Source organism: Salvelinus alpinus, chromosome 21, assembly GCF_045679555.1.
Source record: "Salvelinus alpinus chromosome 21, SLU_Salpinus.1, whole genome shotgun sequence".
Lineage (NCBI taxonomy): Eukaryota > Metazoa > Chordata > Actinopteri > Salmoniformes > Salmonidae > Salvelinus > Salvelinus alpinus.
The window spans coordinates 44,360,709-44,381,691 of record NC_092106.1 but is presented as its reverse complement, the minus strand read 5'-3'; the positions used below and the strand labels follow the sequence as shown (position 1 = coordinate 44,381,691).

At 42.3% G+C, this 20,983-nt stretch overlaps 1 protein-coding gene across 1 annotated transcript in view; it reads right to left on the bottom strand.

Annotated features, from left to right (window-relative positions):
- The window catches only part of veph1 (ventricular zone expressed PH domain-containing 1), a 205,119-nt gene that overhangs the window by 11,866 nt on the left and 172,270 nt on the right, over positions 1–20,983 (bottom strand). The window contains exon 14 of the mRNA XM_071357970.1: positions 14,796–14,932. Within this exon, the coding sequence (XP_071214071.1) occupies positions 14,796–14,932 (137 nt within the window). The remainder of the gene's footprint in view (positions 1–14,795; positions 14,933–20,983) is intronic.

Genomic DNA, 20,983 nt, shown 5'->3' with positions numbered 1-20,983 from the left:
AGATGAGGGGTATAGGTTAGGGGTATAGATGAGGGGTATAGGTTAGGGGTATAGATGAGGGGTATAGATGAGGGATATAGGTTAGGGGTATAGGTTAGGGGTATAGATGAGGGGTATAGGTTAGGGGTATAGGCTAGGGGTATAGGTGAGGGGTATAGGTTAGGGGTATAGATGAGGGGTATAGGTTAGGGGTATAGATGAGGGGTATAGGTGAGGGGTATAGGTTAGGGGTATAGATGAGGGGTATAGATGAGGGGTATAGGTGAGGGGTATAGATGAGTGGTATAGGTGAGGGGTATAGGTTAGGGGTATAGATGAGGGGTATAGGTTAGGGGTATAGGTGAGGGGTATAGGTTAGGGGTATAGATGAGGGGTATAGATGAGGGGTATAAATTAGTGGTATACGTAAGAGGAATAAATTAGTGGTATACGTAAGGGGAATAAATGATTGGTATGGGTTAGTGGTACAGATTAGTGGTATAGGTTAGTGGTACAGGTTAGTGGTATAAGTTAGCGGTACAGGTTAGTGGTATAGGTTAGTGGTATAGGTTAGTGGTATAAGTTAGCGGTAAAGGTTAGTGGTATAGGTTAGTGGTATAAGTTAGCGGTAAAGGTTAGCGGTATAGGTTAGTGGTATAAGTTAGCGGTATAGGTTAGTGGTACAGGTTAGCAGTATAGGTTAGTGGTACAGGTTAGCGGTATAGGTTAGTGGTCTAAGTTATGGGTTGATTTGGAACTGATTAATTGGCACGGCAAGATTGAGCTCAGAAAACAAGAGACAAAGAGGAGGTCCAATTTGTGGCTTTAAATAGCTGTGGTGTCACGGATCCCTCCGGAACTAACACCTGTCCACTATTCCTACTGATTGTATTGTATATATGTGCCCTTTGGTTTCCATGGTGCTGTCCATTATTGTTACCATGTCCGTTGGTGGTGTGAGTACCTGTCACGTTCTGACCCTAGTTCTTTTGTATTTTCTTTGTTTTAGTGTTGGTCAGGACGTGAGTTGGGTGGGTTCTATGTTTTCTGTTTCTATGTGGGGTTTTCGTTTGGCCTGATATGGTTCTCAATCAGAGGCAGGTGTTTGTCATTGTCTCTGATTGGGAGCCATATTTAGGTAGCCTGTTTTCTGTTGGGGTTGGGGGGTGTTATTACACATTCCTGCGCCTGTCTCCCGAATCTCCTTATACCAGCGTGACATGTGGTGAGAGGGAATTGTGTGGTGACAATACAAAGAATATTGTCTTGGGCAAGAGACTTCAATTTCACTTATCCTTTCAACCATCTAAAAATGTTTGTCAAAGGCTGGGGGGAAAGTCCTCAGACCTCTCCCTCTCTCCCTCCCTCCCCCCCTCCCTCCCTCCATGGGAAACATATGTTAACATTGCCTAAGCAAGTGAACTAGAAAATAAACAAAAGCGAAATAAACAATAAAAATTAACAGTAAACATTACACACACAACAGTTACAAAATAATAGACATTACAAATGTCATATTATGTGCAAATAGTTAAAGTACAAAAGGGAAAATAAAGAAACATAAATATGAGTTTTAAAATTTTAAATGGTGTTTGTTCTTCACTAGTTGCCCTTTTCATGTGGCAACAAATCACAAATAGTGCTGCTGTGATGGCATACTGTGGTATTTCACCCAGATAGATATGGGAGTTTATCAAAATTGGGATTGTTTTCAAATTGTTTGTGGATCTGTGTAATCTGAGGGAAATATGTGTCTGTAATATGGTCATACATTTGGCAGGAGGTTAGGAAGTGCAGCTCAGTTTCCAACTAATTTTGTGTGCAGTCTGCACATAGCCTGTCTTCTCTTGAGAGCCAGGTCTGCCTTCGGCGGCCTCTCTCAATAGCAAGGCTATGCTCACTGAGTCTGTACATAGTCAAAACTTTACTTAAATTTGGGTCAGTCATAGTGGTCTGGTATTCTGCCAATGTGTAATCTCTGTTTAGGGACAAATAGCATTCTAGTTCGCTCTGTTTTTTTGTTAATTCTTTCCAATGTGCCAAGTAATTATCTTTTAGTTCTCTCATGATTTGGTTGTGTCTAATTGTGTTGCTGTCCTGGGGCTCTGTGGGGTCTGTTTGTGAACAGAGCCCCAGGACCAGCTTGCTTAGGGGACTCTTCTCTAGGTTCATCTCTCTGTAGGTGATGGCTTTGTTATGGAAGGTTTGGGAATTGCTTCCTTTTACGTGGTTGTAGAATTTAACAGCTCTTTTCTGGATTTTGATAATTAGCGGGTATCGGCCTTATTCTGCTTTGCATGCATTATTGGTGTTTTACGTTGTACACAGATTATATTTTTGTAGAATTCTGCATGCAGTCTCAATTTGGTGTTTGTCCCATTTTGTGAATTCTTGGTTGGTGAGCGGACTCCTTGATCTCACAACCATAAAGGGCAATAGGGTCTATAACTGATTCAAGTATTTCTAGCCAGATTCTAATTGGTATGTCGAATTGTATGTTACCTTTTGATGGCATAGAAGGCCCTTCTTGCCTTGTCTCTCAGATCGTTACCTGGGGCGCTGATGTTAAGGCCGAGGTATGTATAGTTCTTTCTGTGCTCTAGGACAGGTATTCCCAAACTGGGGTACGCGCAATGCCATCGGGGGTACGCAAAATAAAAATGTGATTCACATTTAAAAAAATATATAATAAAATGATTTCTTCACATTTTTAAACAGTCCATTTAGCAAGGCCCGCGTCCATAGAGACACATTCCAGCTCTACTGGTAGTACTGCTACTACCAGCGGTACTACACCTGCACCAGTCAACGACACAAGTTGTTCTGCTTCCATGAGTACATCCAATGCTAACATCAGTAATTATATATTTGTTGTTAGCCCAGCTAGCATGGACACTGACAGTTGTGAATCTGATGCAGCCGAAGAGCTACTGCCCCCTTACCCGGGAAAGCACCGAACAGACAGGGACGTTGGACCATCGAAGAGCTGCAAATATGATGAGAACTTGATTTGGGGTTCACTTATATTGGGAGTAGTGCCTTTCCTCAGCCACAGTGTGTTATATGTGCAAAAGTACTATCTCACAACTCGATGAAACCTTCACTCTTGCGCAGACATTTAGAAACAAAACATGCAAATTTGAAAAATAAACCATGGGAGTTTTTTAAGCGAGAATTAATATGACTTTTGGGTAGTAAGACATGTACAAAAGCAACTGATACCATTAATAAGAAGGGGCTAGATACGTCTTATATGGTGAGCTACCGAGTGGCTAGGACAGGCAAGCCCCATACTATTGTGGAGGACTTAATTCTTCCTGCTAGCGCAGATATGGCTGGGACAATGCTGGGGGAAAATGCATCAGAAAATATACAGACAATGCCTCCATCAAACATCACTGTTTCATGACGCATCAGTGGCAGGAGACGTTTTGAAACAATTACTGCTTCGCATACAAGCCAGTGAATTCTATGCGTTACAGCTGGATGAGTCAACAGACGTGGTGGGCCTGGCACAGCTCCTGGTATATGTCCATTATGTTTATGGGGGGGGTCAATTAACGGAGGACATCATCTTCTGCAAACCACTGGAAACCAGGACAAAAGGAGAGGATATTTTTAAAGCAGTGGACAGCTTTGTGACATCAAATGGACTTTGGTGGTCAAGATGTGTTGGTATCTGTACTGATGGCGCTAAAGCCATGACAGGGGGACATATTGGAGTGGTAACGCGCGTGCAAGCAGTTGCTCCCGACGCCACTTGGGTACACTTAAAGCAAGGCCCCTGAACTCTTTCACAGCATGCTGGTTATCAAAGTGCAAAGTATAGACACGTTATTTTTTAATTGAGAGACGAGCTTAAAGTTTTATTTTCTGACCATAATTTTCACTTGTCTGACCGCTTGCATGATGACGAGTTTGTCACACGTCTGGCCTATCTGGGTGATGTTTTTTTTCGCCTGAATGATCTGAATCTAGGATTACAGGGACTCTCCGCAATTATATTCAATGTGCGGGACAAAATTGAGTCTATGATTAAGAAGTTGGAGCTCTTCTCTGTCTGCATTAACAAGGACAAGACACAGGTCTTTCCATCATTGTATGATTTTTTGTGTGCAAATGAACTCAAGCTTACGGACAATGTCAAATGTAATATAGCGAAGAACCTGAGTGAGTTGGGTGCGCAATTACACAGGTACTTTCCCGAAACGGATGACACAAACAACTGGATTCGTTAACCCTTTCATGCCTTGCCTCCAGTCCACTTACCGATATCTGAACAAGAGAGCCTCATCGAAATTGCAACAAGAGATTCTGTGAAAATTTAATTTAATCAGAAGCCACTGCCAGATTTCTGGATTGGGCTGCGCTCAGAGTATCCTGCCTTGGCAAATCATGCTGTTAAGATACTGATGCCCTTTGCAACCACGTACCTATGTGAGAGTGGATTCTCGGCCCTCACTAGCATGAAAACTAAATACAGGCACAGACTGTGTTTGGAAAATGATTTAAGACAGAGACTCGCTCCAATACAACCCAACATTGCAAAGTTATGAGCATATTTTCAAGCACACAGTTCTCATTAACCTGTGGTGAATTATTCACAATTTTCGATGAACAAATACGTTTTTTATATATAAGATAGTTAAATAAAGAGCAAAATGATTTATTATTATTATATTATTATTTGTGCCCGGGTCCTATAAGAGCTCTTTGTCACTTCCCACGAGCCGGGTTGTGACAAAAACTCACACTCATTCTTATGTTTAATAAATGTATCATATAGTGTATGTGTGGCAGGCTTACAATGATGTCAAGAAACAACATTTGAGAGTGTGCTGACCCTGGTGCTAGAGGGGGTACAGCTGGAGGGTGAGTGTTTGAAGGGGTACGGGACAATAGAAAGTTTGGGAACCACTGATCTAGGGCAACGGTGTCAAGATGGAATCTGTATTTGTGGCAACTGGATCTTTTTTGGAACACCATTATTTTCTTCTTACTGAGATTTACCACTTTCCATCAATTTGTATAGCAGACCCTCATGCCAAATTGAGTAAAACGCTTATTTGAAATCAACAAAGCATGAGAAGACTTTGCCTTTGTTTTGGTTTGTTTGTTTGTCAATTAGGGTGTGCAGGGTGAATAAGTGGTCTGTCGTACAGTAATTTGGTAAAAAAGCTAATTTGACATTTGCTCAGTACATTGTTTTCACTGAGGAAATGTACGAGTCTGCTGTTAATGATTTTCCCAAGGTTGCTGTTGACGCATCTCTCTCTCTCTCTCTCTCTCGCTAACATGGCATTGACTAACAATAAGGTCTCTCATCTAATCCCTGCTCAATGACATACACACACACACACCAACACTACACACACACCAACAGCACGATAAAACAGATCAGCTCTAATTACATTGTGGCTGAAGTTGAATGAATACTGTATCTTTTTTTCATTGTAATAAAGTTGAGTGTTTCGCTTTGTTTTGGCACATGGTGATGACTCATGGGCTTTCTGATGACTACGTGACCTCAACATGTTGTTTTACGGTCTCGTTTTCTCAAAGGCAACACTTTTTTCTTTGCACAATAATTATTTCTGCCGTAAAGTCCAATGACCTTACACCAAGTTCGGCCTCAAAGTAAGTCAGAATCAAACACTAATTAGTTGGAGCGATTTGTATCGTTAAAACACAGTGGTCTCCCCGTCTTCACACACACACACACACACACACACACACACACACACACACACACACACACACACACACACACACACACAGCCAGCAGCATCTCCTTCCTTCTCTGGTTTTCATTTGTTTTTTTGCTGCTACTTCTGAGTGTCGATTTTCATACTGAGTTATTAAAGGGAAGAATGACTCAAGAAGTTGCAGCATCATACTCTGACCTTGGGCATCCCCCAAGGCTCAATACTGGGGCCAAAGTTGTTACAGTCATCTCTAGTGGATTCCCCAGAGTGACGTTAGACCTTGTTTCACCCAAAATCACATCATGATTCAATTAAGAAGAAAAAGAAAAAGTAGAATAGGAAAACACATAAGGACAGGGAGTCCAGTGACTAACAGTGCTGTCAGGTTATGGGGAGGCATATTTCTGTCTAAAATATATTTCTGCCCCCTGTGTATATGATGTGATATACTCTATTGTCCTGAGGGGAAATTTGACTTGAACAGCTAGATGGTAATTGTACATGAAGTACAGTTGATGGGACTTGATTTACCTCTTTTAAAGTATTTTTGTGGTAGAAGTTTAAAAAAGGTTTTTCTTTACTATTTAAAGCAAAGCAGTTTTAAGTAGTGTCTGCAATTGTAATGGTGGTGACTGGTTATACAGTGGCAAGAAAAGGTATGTGAACCCTTTAGAATTACCTGGATTTCTGCATAAATTGGTCATAAAAATGTATCTTACCTTCATCTAAGTCACAACAGTAGACAAACACATTCTGCTTAAACTAATAACACACAAACAAATATATGTTTTCATGTATTTATTGAACACACCATGTAAACAGGGTGCAAAAAGTATGTGAACCCTTGGATTTAATAACTGGTTGACCATTCTTTGGCAGCAATAACCTCAACCAAACGTTTTCTGTAGTTGTGGATCAGACCTGCACAATGGTAAGGAGGAATTTTGGACCATTCCTACTTACAAAACTGTTTCAGTTCAACAATATTCTTGGGATGTCTGGTGTGAACTCCTCTCTTGAGGTCATGCCACAGCATCTCAATCAGGTTGAGGTCAGGACTCTGACTGGGCCACTCCAGAAGGCGTATTTTCTTCTGCGTATTTTCATAGTGTTGTGTGTTCCTTCCAAACAACTCAACTTTAGTCTAATCTGTCCACAGAATATTTTGCCAGTAGCGCTGTGGAACATCAAGGTGCTATTTTGCAAACTTCAGACGTGCAGCAATGCTTTTTTTGGACAGCAGTGGCTTCTTCCGTGGTGTCCTCCCATGAACACCAATCTTGTTTAGTGTTTTATGTATCGTAGACTCGTCGACAGAGATGTTAGCATATTCCAGAGAGTTCTGTAAGTCTTTGGCTGACACTCTAGGCAGCTCTAACCAACATCGCCAATCTCGTCTCATTGATTGGACTCCAGTTTAGCTGACTCCTGACTCCAATTAGCTTTTGGAGAAGTTATTAGCCTAGGGGATCACATACTTTCACATACAGTGGGGAGAACAAGTATTTGATACACTGCCGATTTTGCAGGTTTTCCTACTTACAAAGCATGTAGAGGTCTGTAATTTTTATCATAGGTACACTTCAACTGTGAGAGACGGAATTTAAAACAAAAATCCAGAAAATCACATTGTATGATTTTTAAGTAATTAATTCGCATTTTATTGCATGACATAAGTATTTGATCACCTACCAACCAGTAAGAATTCCGGCTCTCACAGACCTGTTAGTTTTTCTTTAAGAAGCCCTCCTGTTCTCCACTCATTACCTGTATTAACTGCACCTGTTTGAACTCGTTACCTGTATAAAAGACACCTGTCCACCCACTCAATCAAACAGACTCCAACCTCTCCACAATGGCCAAGACCAGAGAGCTGTGTAAGGACATCAGGGATAAAATTGTAGACCTGCACAAGGCTGGGATGGGCTACAGGACAATAGGTAAGCAGCTTGGTGAGAAGGCAACAACTGTTGGCGCAATTATTAGAAAATGGAAGAAGTTCAAGATGACGGTCAATCACCCTCGGTCTGGGGCTCCATGCAAGATCTCACCTCGTGGGGCATCAATGATCATGAGGAAGGTGAGGGATCAGCCCAGAACTACACGGCAGGACCTGGTTAATGACCTGAAGAGAGCTGGGACCACAGTCTCAAAGAAAACCATTAGTAACACACTACGCCGTCATGGATTAAAATCCTGCAGCGCACGCAAGGTCCCCCTGCTCAAGCCAGCGCATGTCCAGGCCCGTCTGAAGTTTGCCAATGACCATCTGGATGATCCAGAGGAGGAATTGGAGAAGGTCATGTGGTCTGATGAGACAAAAATAGAGCTTTTTGGTCTAAACTCCACTCGCCGTGTTTGGAGGAAGAAGAAGGATTAGTACAACCCCAAGAACACCATCCTAACCGTGAAGCTTGGAGGTGGAAACATCATTCTTTGGGGATGCTTTTCTGCAAAGGGGACAGGATGACTGCACCGTATTGAGGGGAGGATGGATGGGGCCATGCATCGCGAGATCTTGGCCAACAACCTCCTTCCCTCAGTAAGAGCATTGAAGATAGGTCGTGGCTGGGTCTTCCAGCATGACAACGACCCGAAACACACAGCCAGGGCAACTAAGGAGTGGCTCCGTAAGAAGCATCTCAAGGTCCTGGAGTGGCCTAGCCAGTCTCCAGACCTGAACCCAATAGAAAATCTTTGGAGGGAGCTGAAAGTCCGTATTGCCCAGCGACAGCCCCGAAACCTGAAGGATCTGGAGAAGGTCTGTATGGAGGAGTGGGCCAAAATCCCTGCTGCAGTGTGTGCAAACCTGGTCAAGAACTACAGGAAACGTATGATCTCTGTAATTGCAAACAAAGGTTTCTGTACCAAATATTAAGTTCTGCTTTTCTGATGTATCAAATACTTATGTCATGCAATAAAATGCGAATTAATTACTTAAAAATCATACAATGTGATTTTCTGGATTTTTGTTTTAAATTCCGTCTCTCACAGTTGAAGTGTACCTATGATAAAAATTACAGACCTCTACATGCTTTGTAAGTAGGAAAACCTGCAAAATCGGCAGTGTATCAAATACTTGTTCTCCCCACTGTACTTCCAACCTACACTGAGAACGTTTCAATTATGTATTCAATATAGACAAGAAAAAAACAATAATTTGTGTGTTATTAGTTTAAGCACACTGTGTTTGTCTATTGTTGTGACTTAGATGAAGATCAGATCAAATTTTATGACCAATTTATGCAGAAATCCAGGTAATTCCAAAGGGTTCACATACTTTTTCTTGCCACTGTAGTTGAACAAGTATGTACATGAAAAGTTAGGATAGCCTGAACATATGAACGTTGGTTTGCTGTATCTATCTTGAACGGATGAAGAATTAATGTTGGTGAGTTATTTTATGCAAATGTTTGCAAATCTATGTAGTTATAGTTGATAAAAGTTTGAAAGAATTTGAAGTTAAGGTAGCCAAACATGTGAAATATGGTGTGGTGTCTCTAGGTTGAACGGTTCAAGATTTACTGTTGTTTAGTTATTTTATGCTAATTTATTTAGTTATAGTTTATAAAAGTGATAAAGAATTTGATAGCCTGAATGCTTTAAATATGGTCTTGTAACTTAATTGGCCAAGGAGCAGGACCATTTTGAGTTGCTTCCTCTGTATTCCTGTGGTTTTCATTGAAACACATTGTATATAGTATGAAAAATGTTTTGACAAGCAATCTAAGTAGGGTCCGTCTAAACATCTCAGCATTGGTTTGGACTTAATAGTTTAAGCAGGTGAAAGATTAGATAGAAATAATCTACAATTCTTGCCCTACCATTCTAGTCTATGGCTCTTTTTTTGCCATTGAAATGCATTGGTATCCATAGCAACAGCTCCATTTGGGCGGCACAATGACGCGATATGAGAGAGCTGTTAGCTGACGTTAGCTAGCTGCTTTTCGTCACGCTAAACTCTGACAAACAGCTGTGACCTTTTACTATAAGTCTGTGCGACTATCCATAGCAACAGCTCCATTTGGGCTGCACAATGATGAAACATAAGGGAGCAGTTAGCTGATGTTAGCTAGCTTCTTTTTTTGTCACTCGGTTAGGCCTACAAACTATTATGACCCCTTATGGAAAAAGATGAGACTCTCACGAACATGTTGTTTTTACATGCTTTGCTCTTGGACGCACACAGGCCTTACAAACTCTTGTCTGAAAGTCCCCTGGTACCAGTTGAAAAAGTGAATGGAAGTACACTACCAGTCAAAAGTTTGGACACACCTGCTCATTCAAAGTTTTTTCTTTATTTTTACTATTTTCTATATTGTAGAATAATAGTGAAGATATCAAAACGATGAAATAACACATATGGAATCATGTAGTAACCAAACAAGTGTTCAACAAATCAAAGTATATTTCATATTTGAGATTCTTCAAAATAGCCACCCTTTGCCTTGATGGCAGCTTTTGGCATTCTCTCAACCAGCTTCATGAGGTAGTCACCTACATTTCAATTAACAGTTGTGTTGTGACAAGGTAAGGGTGGTATACAGAAGATAACCCTATTTGGTAAAAGACCAAGTCCATATTAAGGCAAGAACAGCTCAAATAAGCAAAGAGAAATGACAGTTCATCATTACTTTAAGACATGAAGGTCAGTCAATACGGAAAATGTCAAGAACTTTGAACATTTCTTCAAAACCATAAAGCGCTATGATGAAACTGGCTCTCACGAGGGCCGCCACAGGAAAGGAAGACCCGGAGTTACCTCTGCTGCAGAGGATAAGTTCATTAGAGTTACCAGCCTCAGAAATTGCAGCCCAAATAAATGCTTCACAGAGGTCAAGTAACAGACACATCTCAACATCAACTGTTCAGAGGAGACTCAATCAGGCCTTCATGGTTGAATTGCTGCAAATAAACCACTACTAAAGGGGCCACAGGTAGGCTAGTGGTTAGAGCGTTGGGTCAGTAACCAAAAGGTTGCTGGATCGAATCCCTGAGCTGACAAGGTAAAAATCTGTCATTCTGCCCCTGAACAAGGCAGTTAACCCACTGTAGGCCGCCATTGTAAATATAATTAATTCTTAAACTTCTTTGGAATGGCCAACATCTGGTGAAATGGCAGAGTGCCAAATTCAAATTAAATTACTATAAATATTCAACTTTCATGAAATCACAAGTGCAATACATCAAAATAAAGCTTAACTTGTTGTTAATCCAGCCAAGGTGTCAGATTTCAAAAAGGCTTTACGGCGAAAGCAAACCATTCGATTATCCAACACACAAATGCATAACAAATCATTTACAACCAGGGAGTTGCGACACGAAAGTCAGAAATAGCGATATAATATATGCCTTACCTTTGAAGATCTTCTTCTGTTGGCACTCCAAAAGGTCTCAGTTACATTACAAATGGTCCTTTTGTTCGATAAATTTCTTCTTTATATCCATAAAAACTCAGTTTAGCTGGCGCGCTTCAGTCAATAATCCACTCGGGTGGATTGAATCCCAAACGTTACCAATAAACTTATCCAAACAAGTCAATCAACGTTTATAATCAACCCTTAGGTACCCTAATACGCATATAAGCAATACAATTTAAGACGGAGAATCGTTGTCTTTACCGGAGATAAACAAAAAGAACGCGCTCTCGGCAATGCGCATGGAAACACTACAGCCAAAATGGGAGCCCTTAGAAAAACTCCTTCTTCTCCCTAATTTTTCCAAAAACCAACCATGAAACTCTTTTTTTAAAGACTGTTGACATCTAGTGGAAGCCCTTGGAACTGCAATCGGGCACGATTTCACCCTATTATAACAGTGCCAGCCATTGAATTTTTTTTTTTGGGGGGGGTGGTTTGTCCTTGGGGTTTCGCCTGCCTTTTCAGTTCTGTTATACTCACAGACATTATTTTAACAGTTTTAGAAACTGTAGAGTATTTTCTATCCAAATCTACCAATTATATACATATCCTAGCTTCTGGGCCTGAGTAGCAGGCAGTTTACTTTGGACACACTTTTCATCCGGACACCAAAATACCACCCCCGGGGCCTCCCGGGTGGCGCAGTGGTCTAGGGCGCAGTGGTCTAGGGCACTGCATCGCAGCGCTAGCTGTGCCACCAGAGTCTCTGGGTTCGCGCCCAGGCTCTGTCGCAGCCGGCCGCGACCGGGAGGTCCGTGGGGCGACGCACAATTGGCCTAGCGTCGTCCGGTTTGGGAGGGTTTGGCCGGTAGGGATATCCTTGTCTCATCGCGCTCCAGCGACTCCTGTGGCGGGCCGGGCACAGTGCGCGCTAACCAAGGGGGCCAGGTGCACGGTGTTTCCTCCGACACATTGGTGCGGCTGGGTTCCGGGTTGGAGGCGCGCTGTGTTAAGAAGCAGTGCGGCTTGGTTGGGTTGTGCTTCGGAGGACGCATGGCTTTCGACCTTCGTCTCTCCCGAGCCCGTACGGGAGTTGTAGCGATGAGACAAGATAGTAATTACTAGCGATTGGATACCACGAAAATTGGGGAGAAAAGGGGGTAAAATATTTAAAAAATAATAATAATAAAAAAGAAAAAGAAATACCACCCCCTATCCCAAAGAAGTTTTAACTGACTTGCCTAGTTAAATTAAAACATACATTTAAAAAAGGACACCAAGAAGAAGAGACTTGATTGGACCAAGAAATGAGCAATGGACATTAGACCGGTGGAAATTTGTTCTGATGAGTCCAAATTTGAGATTTTTTGCTCCAACCGCCGTGTCTTTGTGAGACACAGAGTAGGTGAACGGATGATCTCTGCATGTGTCGTTCCCACCGTGAAGCATGGAGGAGGAGCTGTGACAGTGTGGGGGAGCTTTGCTGGTGGCACTGTCTGTGATTTATTTAGAATTCAAGGCACACTTAACCAGCATGGCTACCACAGCATTCTGCAGCGATACTCCATCCCGTCTGGTTTGCGCTTAGTGGGACATCATTTGTTTTTCAACAAGACAATGACCCAATGCACCTCCAGGCAGTGTAAGGGCTATTTTACCAAGAAGGAGAGTGAAGGAGTGCTGCATCAGATGACCTGGCCTCCACAATCACCGACCTCAACCCAACTGAGATGGTTGGGAATGAGTTGGACCGCAGAGTGAAGGAAAAGCAGCCATCAAGTGCTCAGCATATGTGGGAACTCCTTCAAGAATTGTTGGAAAAGCATTCCCCATGATTGATTGAGAGAACTGAGAGAGCTGGTTGAGAGAATGACAAGCGTGTGCAAAGCTGTCATCAAGGCAAAGGATGGCTACTTTGAAGAATCAAAAATATATTTTGATTTGTTTAACACTTTTTGGTTACTACATGATTCCATATGTGTTATTTAATCGTTTTGATGCCGCTATTATTCTACAATGTATGAAATAATTCAAATAAAGAAAAACCCTTGAATGAGTAGGTGAGTAGGTTCAAACCTTTGACTGGTAAGGTATTTATGGAGACTGTATATATTTCGCTACACCCGCAATAAAATCTGCTAAACACACGTACGTGACAAATACAATTTGATTTGATTTGTTTAGTGCCAAAAATAAGGCGTTAAATATATGTAAAAAATAAAGTTTCCTGACCTTTCTTATATCTCTCAGATATCTTCTTAGGTATAGGGGGCGACATTTTCACTTTTGGATGAATTTGTGCCCAAATTAAATGGCCTCGTACTCTGTCCTAGATCATATGATATGCATATTATTATTACTATTGGATAGAAAACACTCTGACGTTTCTAAAACTGTTTGAATTATATCTGTGAGTAAAACAGAACTCATATGGCAGGCAAACTTCCAAACAGGAAGTGAAAATTCTGAAATGGGTCGCTGTGAAAGGCATCGCCTATTCAATTGCCTTATATTTATGGATCTGTATGCACTTCATATGCCTTCCACTAGATGTCAACAGGCAGTAGAACGTGGAATGAAGCATATAGCTTCATGTGGGACCAGATGAGAGGCTTTGGAGTGACAGGTCAGGCAGATTGCCAGTTCTTGGCCACGCACACTGGGCATGTGATCTCCTTGTCTTCAATGCGTTAGATAGACATGAAGAAATTCTCCGTTTGGGACGTTATTGGATATATATGAGAAAAACATCCTGAAGATTGATTCTCAACTGAGTTTGACCAGTTTATTCGATTTGTAATATCACTTTTTGAAGTTTTCGTTCATTAGCGTAAAGTTCGATGGACACGTGAACTACACATGCTAGACAAAGTTGCTAATTCGACAGAAGTAATGGACATTATAAAACAAAAAAACGATTTATTGTGGAACTAGGATTCCTGGCACTGCATTCTGATGAAAGAGCATCAAAGGTATCATCAAAGGAATATTTATGATGTAATTTCGTATTTCTGTTGACTCCAACATGGCGGAGAATGGCTGAGCGCTGTCTCAGATTATTGCATGCTGTGCTTTTTACTAAAGTTATTTTTTAAATCTAACACAGCGGTTGCATTAAGAACCAGTGTATCTTTAATTATATGTTAAACATGTATCTTTCATCAAAGTTTATGATGAGTATTTCTGTATTTCACGTTGCTATCTGTAATTACTTTCGCTATTTTGGAGCCATTTCTGAACATGGCGCCAATGTAAAACCACGATTTGTGGCTATAAATATGCACATAATCGAACAAAACATAAATGTATTGTATAACATGATGTCATATGACTGTCATCTGATGAAGTTGTTCAAAGGTTAGTGATTAATTTTATCTCTATTTGTGGGTTTTGTGAAAGCTATCTTTTCTGTGAAAAAATGGCGGTGTGTTTTTGGATATTGTGGTGAGCTAACATAAATATATGTTGTGTTTTCGCTGTAAAACATTTAAAAAATCGGACATGTTGGCTGGATTCACAAGATGTTTATCTTTCATTTGCTGTATTGGACTTGTGATTTCATTACATTATATTATATTATATCCCTGTGGCGCTAGGCTAGGCTATTCTAGTCAGCGTTTCTGATGAGAATGATCCCGGATCCGGGATGGGTGGTCCGTAGAGGATATAGGACAAACACTTAGGAACAAACTTTAGATTTTTATTATCACACCTAATTAAAATATTGAAAGATTTGAAAAGGGATACATACAGATTTTCCCTTCCGGAAGAGGAGCTGGTTTCCTGCCAGGGTGAAGTAGCGAGTCTTCCAGCGTTTGATGAACTTCCAGCGAACCTGCTTCTCTTTCAGTTTCCCCTCTATGAGCGGCTGGCCATCCTCGTTCACCACTGGAGAGACCAATCAACACAACGCTCAATCAGCTGTGATCCACATCCACTCACTTTTACCACCTGCTTATGCAGTGTATGTAGCCCGTGTTGGAATCAAACCCACAAGCACTCTGCACCAACCAACTGAGCTCTTGGAACAACAAAACAAAAATACAGGAAGACATGATGATTGAAAAAAAGGAGGAATGGCTGAATAATTGTAGATAGTATACCCCTTTCCTCTCTTCTTTAGTCTTGTCTTCATTCACAGGAACAGCCAAATTGGCCTATACAGTACCTATACCAATGTTCTGTATACTCCCACTTATGTGTTTAACACCTGACGATAAACATATCATGTGTCAACCTGCCGCGAAATACAATACACTGATGGTTCGGTCATATTACAAATTAACCACAGGCTAACGAAATACAATACACCGATGCTTTGCTCATGTTACAAATTAACCACGGGCTAACGAAATACAATACACCGATGCTTTGCTCATGTTACAAATTAACCACAGGCTAACGAAATACAATACACCGATGCTTTGCTCATGTTACAAATTAACCACAGGCTAACGAAACACAATACACCAATGCTTTGCTCATGTTACAAATTAACCACAGGCTAACGAAATACAATACACCGATAAACACAGTCTCCTTCTATCGCTGTCACTCTCTGTGTTGGTCAAACAAAAAAGCGCGCGCACGCACGCACACACACACTGGTTTGATTTACCATAAGTGCCCCTTCACCACCCCACATGGAACCATGCCACCATGAGCCTCCCCCCGTTACTGAAGCCAAAAGGGGCACAGAGAGGGCAGTGACTGTTTGGTAATAATGTCTAGTTGACATGTTTATCTCCTGCACAGAGAGGGCAGTGACTGTTTGGTAATAATGGCTAGTTGACATGTTTATCTCCTGCACAGAGAGGGCAGTGACTGTTTGGTAATAATGTCTAGTTGACATGTTTATCTCCTGCACAGAGAGGGCAGTGACTGTTTGGTAATAATGTCTAGTTAACATGTTTATCTCCTGCACAGAGAGGGCAGTGACTGTTTGGTAATAATGTCTAGTTGACATGTTTATCTCCTGCACAGAGAGGACAGTGACTGTTTGGTAATAATGGCTAGTTGACATGTTTATCTCCTGCACAGAGAGGACAGTGACTGTTTGGTAATAATGGCTAGTTGACATGTTTATCTCCTGCACAGAGAGGGCAGTGACTGTTTGGTAATAATGGCTAGTTGACATGTTTATCTCCTGCACAGAGAGGGCAGTGACTGTTTGGTAATAATGGCTAGTTGACATGTTTATCTCCTGCACAGAGAGGGCAGTGACTGTTTGGTAATAATGTCTAGTTGACATGTTTATCTCCTGCACAGAGAGGGCAGTGACTGTTTGGTAATAATGTCTAGTTAACATGTTTATCTCCTGCACAGAGAGGGCAGTGACTGTTTGGTAATAATGTCTAGTTGACATGTTTATCTCCTGCACAGAGAGGACAGTGACTGTTTGGTAATAATGTCTAGTTGACATGTTTATCTCCTGCACAGAGAGGGCAGTGACTGTTTGGTAATAATGTCTAGTTGACATGTTTATCTCCTGCACAGAGAGGACAGTGACTGTTTGGTAATAATGTCTAGTTGACATGTTTATCTCCTGCATGTTTTCACATTGACTAATGTATGTTGTCTCAGTAAGTCCTATAACAGGAATGTGTGCTTGTGCATGTGGGAAGAATATCCCATCCTGGTATACTGGCATCAGAACAGGACAGAACGTTGCCTGGGATCTACACACACACACACACACACAGACAGACACACACACACACAGACAGACACATACACACACACACACACACACACACACACACACACACACACTTGTACACAAACTAACACACAGATACACACTGGCTCAATGTCTGGTCCGATTAGTTACACTCTACACACACTGCCCACATTGTCTCTCTCTTGTGTTTATCTGGTCTGGGTTCCTGTGAGTGTGTGCTTTACTTTAGTGTGTGTGTTTGAATTCTGTTGGTATGTGTCTCCAGGCAACACTGGTACTCTGGTCCACTCTACCAGAGCCAGCCTTGTCCAGAACCAAACAAAGTGGACCTTTGTCCGTGTAGCGATGAGTACAGCAGGCGTAGATTACAGGCTGCCTGTTCACGCTGAGATATACTGACTCACAGAGAGACTCTAATCATTCACACACACACACACACACACACACACACACACACACACACACACACACACACACACACACACACACACACACACACACACACACACACACACACACACACACACACACACAAACACACACACACACACACACACACACACACACACACACACCCCCCGTTTGTGCCACGCAGGAGACTAGTGTCTTAAAAATAGAATTACCACAGACAAGACAGAGTTCTATCTAATCTGAGATCTGGCTAAAGATGCTGTGCTTCAGTGGAAAGCTCGGCTGTGTTGAAATCCTCCTGTCAAAGAGAACGGTAAGCCAAAACGCCTTCAGTTTCACTCCTTCAGTTTCCACGTCATTTCAACCAACAAAATCAATGTGATGCTGTTGAAACAACGTGGAATGGAGATGGACAGCATTCAACTATATGTCAGATTAGACAGGGGGAGGACGGGAGAGAGAGTGGTGGACAACCACACACAATCTCACACCTATTACCTTTCACTTCAAAAGCATTCCAATGGTTTAACACTTAGGAAGATGATCAAGTCCCAACTGCTGCTCCCTTTTCCCCTTGGGAGAGGAAAACAACCTGGGAGTTCTCTCTCTCTCCAACATCGTTAAGAGTTGGGAAAGAATTTCACGGTTTTAAACGGCACCATGCAACTTTTAAATACTGTGTTTGTCTACAATGCACTGTCAGCATTTTCATAACAAGGTGAAAACAAAGACATCTGAAAACAGTTTATTACCTACTGTACGTATCCATCAGAGATGTGTGGTTCTACGGAACAGGGTTCTGAATGGACATGCCTGCTGCGGGCTTTGCTTGCTATATTAGACGGTCTCACCTACGTATCAAGACTAATTATGGTGAGTCATTATTACACTGGTCCAATGTGTAATAGAGTAATTGTATAATATGTGTTCTGATGGGGGACAGTGTCGTCAGGAGGTCAAGAGGGTGACTGAGGGGTCACTGTTGGAACACGGATGGGGTGTCTGAGCCCAGAGAGATACCTAATGGAGGATGGTCTCCCTGTTAAATAAGGAAAGTCAGAGATTCTCTTTTAGTTTGTTTTATTTGGCGGATTAATACGTTTCTTTTTTTGTTTGTCGTTGTTTTCAGAATCGTAGATTTTCTATTCATGGTTGTCCCTGTTTCTTTCTTTGAGCTCCAAGCCCCGTTGAGACAGATTGAAGCCCCCGTCGAGAGAGATTCAAGCCCGTCAAGAGAGATTCAAACCCAGTCGAGACAGAGCCAAGCGCCGTCGGGACAGAGCCAAGCGCCGTCGGGACAGAGCCAAGCCCCGTCGGGACAGATTCAAGCCCCGTCGAGACAGAGCCAAGCCCAGTCGAGACAGAGCCAAGCGCCGTCGGGACAGAGCCAAGCGCCGTCGGGACAGAGCCAAGCGCCGTCGGGACAGAGCCAAGCCCCGTCGGGACAGAGCCAAGCGCCGTCGGGACAGAGCCAAGCGCCGTCGGGACAGAGCCAAGCCCTGTCGGGACAGATTCAAGCCCCGTCGGGACAGAGCCAAGCCCCGTCGGGACAGAGCCAAGCCCCGTCGGGACAGAGCCAAGCGCCGTCGGGACAGAGCCAAGCGCCGTCGGGACAGAGCCAAGCGCCGTCGGGACAGAGCCAAGCCCTGTCGAGACAGATTCAAGCCCCGTCGGGACAGAGCCAAGCCCCGTCGGGACAGATTCAAGCCCCGTCGGGACAGATTCAAGCCCCGTCGGGACAGATTCAAGCCCCGTCGGGACAGAGCCAAGCCCCGTCGGGACAGATTCAAGCCCCGTCGGGACAGATTCAAGCCCCGTCGGGACAGATTCAAGCCCCGTCGGGACAGAGCCAAGCCCCGTCGGGACAGAGCCAAGCCCCGTCGAGACAGAGCCAAGATGAGAACAGGTGTGTTATGTTAGACAGATGAGAACAGGTGTGTTATATTAGACAGATGAGAACAGGTGTGCTATGTTAGACAGATGAGAACAGGTGTGTAATGTTAGACAGATGAGAACAGGTGTGCTATGTTAGACAGATGAGAACAGGTGTGTTATGTGAGACAGATGAGAACAGGTGTGTTATGTTAGACAGATGAGAACAGGTGTGCTATGTTAGACAGATGAGAACAGGTGTGTTATGTTAGACAGATGAGAACAGGTGTGTTATGTTAGACAGATGAGAACAGGTGTGTTATGTGAGACAGATGAGAACAGGTGTGTTATGTGAGACAGATGAGAACAGGTGTGTTATGTTAGACAGATGAGAACAGGTGTGCTATGTGAGACAGATGAGAACAGGTGTGTTATGTTAGACAGATGAGAACAGGTGTGTTATGTTAGACAGATGAGAACAGGTGTGCTATGTGAGACAGATGAGAACAGGTGTGTTATGTTAGACAGATGAGAACAGGTGTGCTATGTTAGACAGATGAGAACAGGTGTGTTATGTTAGACAGATGAGAACAGGTGTGTTATGTTAGACAGATGAGAACAGGTGTGTTATGTTAGACAGATGAGAACAGGTGTGTTATGTTAGACAGATGAGAACAGGTGTGTTATGTTAGACAGATGAGAACAGTTGTGTTATGTTAGACAGATGAGAACAGGTGTGTTATGTTAGACATATGAGAACAGGTGTGTTATGTTAGACAGATGAGAACAGGTGTGTTATGTTAGACAGATGAGAACAGGTGTGTTATGTTAGACAGATGAGAACAGGTGTGTTATGTTAGACAGATGAGAACAGGTGTGTTATGTTAGACAGATGAGAACAGGTGTGTTATGTTAGACAGATGAGAACAGGTGTGTTATGTTAGACAGATGAGAACAGGTGTGTTATGTTAGACAGATGAGAACAGGTGTGTTATATTATACAGATGAGAACAGGTGTGCTATGTGAAACAGATGAGAACAGGTGTGTTATGTTAGACAGATGAGAACAGGTGTGTTATGTTAGACAGATGAGAACAGGTGTGTTATGTTAGACAGATGAGAACAGGTGTGTTATGTTAGACAGATGAGAACAGGTGTGTTATGTTAGACAGATGAGAACAGGTGTGTTGTATTAGACAGATGAGAACAGGTGTGTTATGTTAGACAGATGAGAACAGGTGTGTTATGTTAGACAGATGAGAACAGGTGTGTTATGTTAGACAGATGAGAACAGGTGTGTTATGTGAGACAGATGAGAACAGGTGTGCTATGTGAGACAGATGAGAACAGGTGTGTTATATTAGACAGATGAGAACAGGTGTGTTATGTGAGACAGATGAGAACAGGTGTGTTATGTTAGACAGATGAGAACAGGTGTGTTATGTTAGACAGATGAGAACAGTTGTGTTATGTTAGACAGATGAGAACAGGTGTGCTATGTTAGACAGATGTGAACAGGTGTGTTATGTTAGACAGATGAGAACAGGTGTGTTATGTGAGACAGATGAGAACAGGTGTGTTATGTTAGACAGATGAGAACAGGTGTGTTATGTTAGACAGATGAGAACAGGTGTGTTATGTTAGACAGATGAGAACAGGTGTGTTATGTTAGACAGATGAGAACAGGTGTGTTATGTGAGACAGATGAGAACAGGTGTGCTATGTGAGACAGATGAGAACAGGTGTGTTATATTAGACAGATGAGAACAGGTGTGTTATGTGAGACAGATGAGAACAGGTGTGTTATGTTAGACAGATGAGAACAGGTGTGTTATGTTAGACAGATGAGAACAGTTGTGTTATGTTAGACAGATGAGAACAGGTGTGCTATGTTAGACAGATGTGAACAGGTGTGTTATGTTAGACTGATGAGAACAGGTGTGTTATGTGAGACAGATGAGAACAGGTGTGTTATA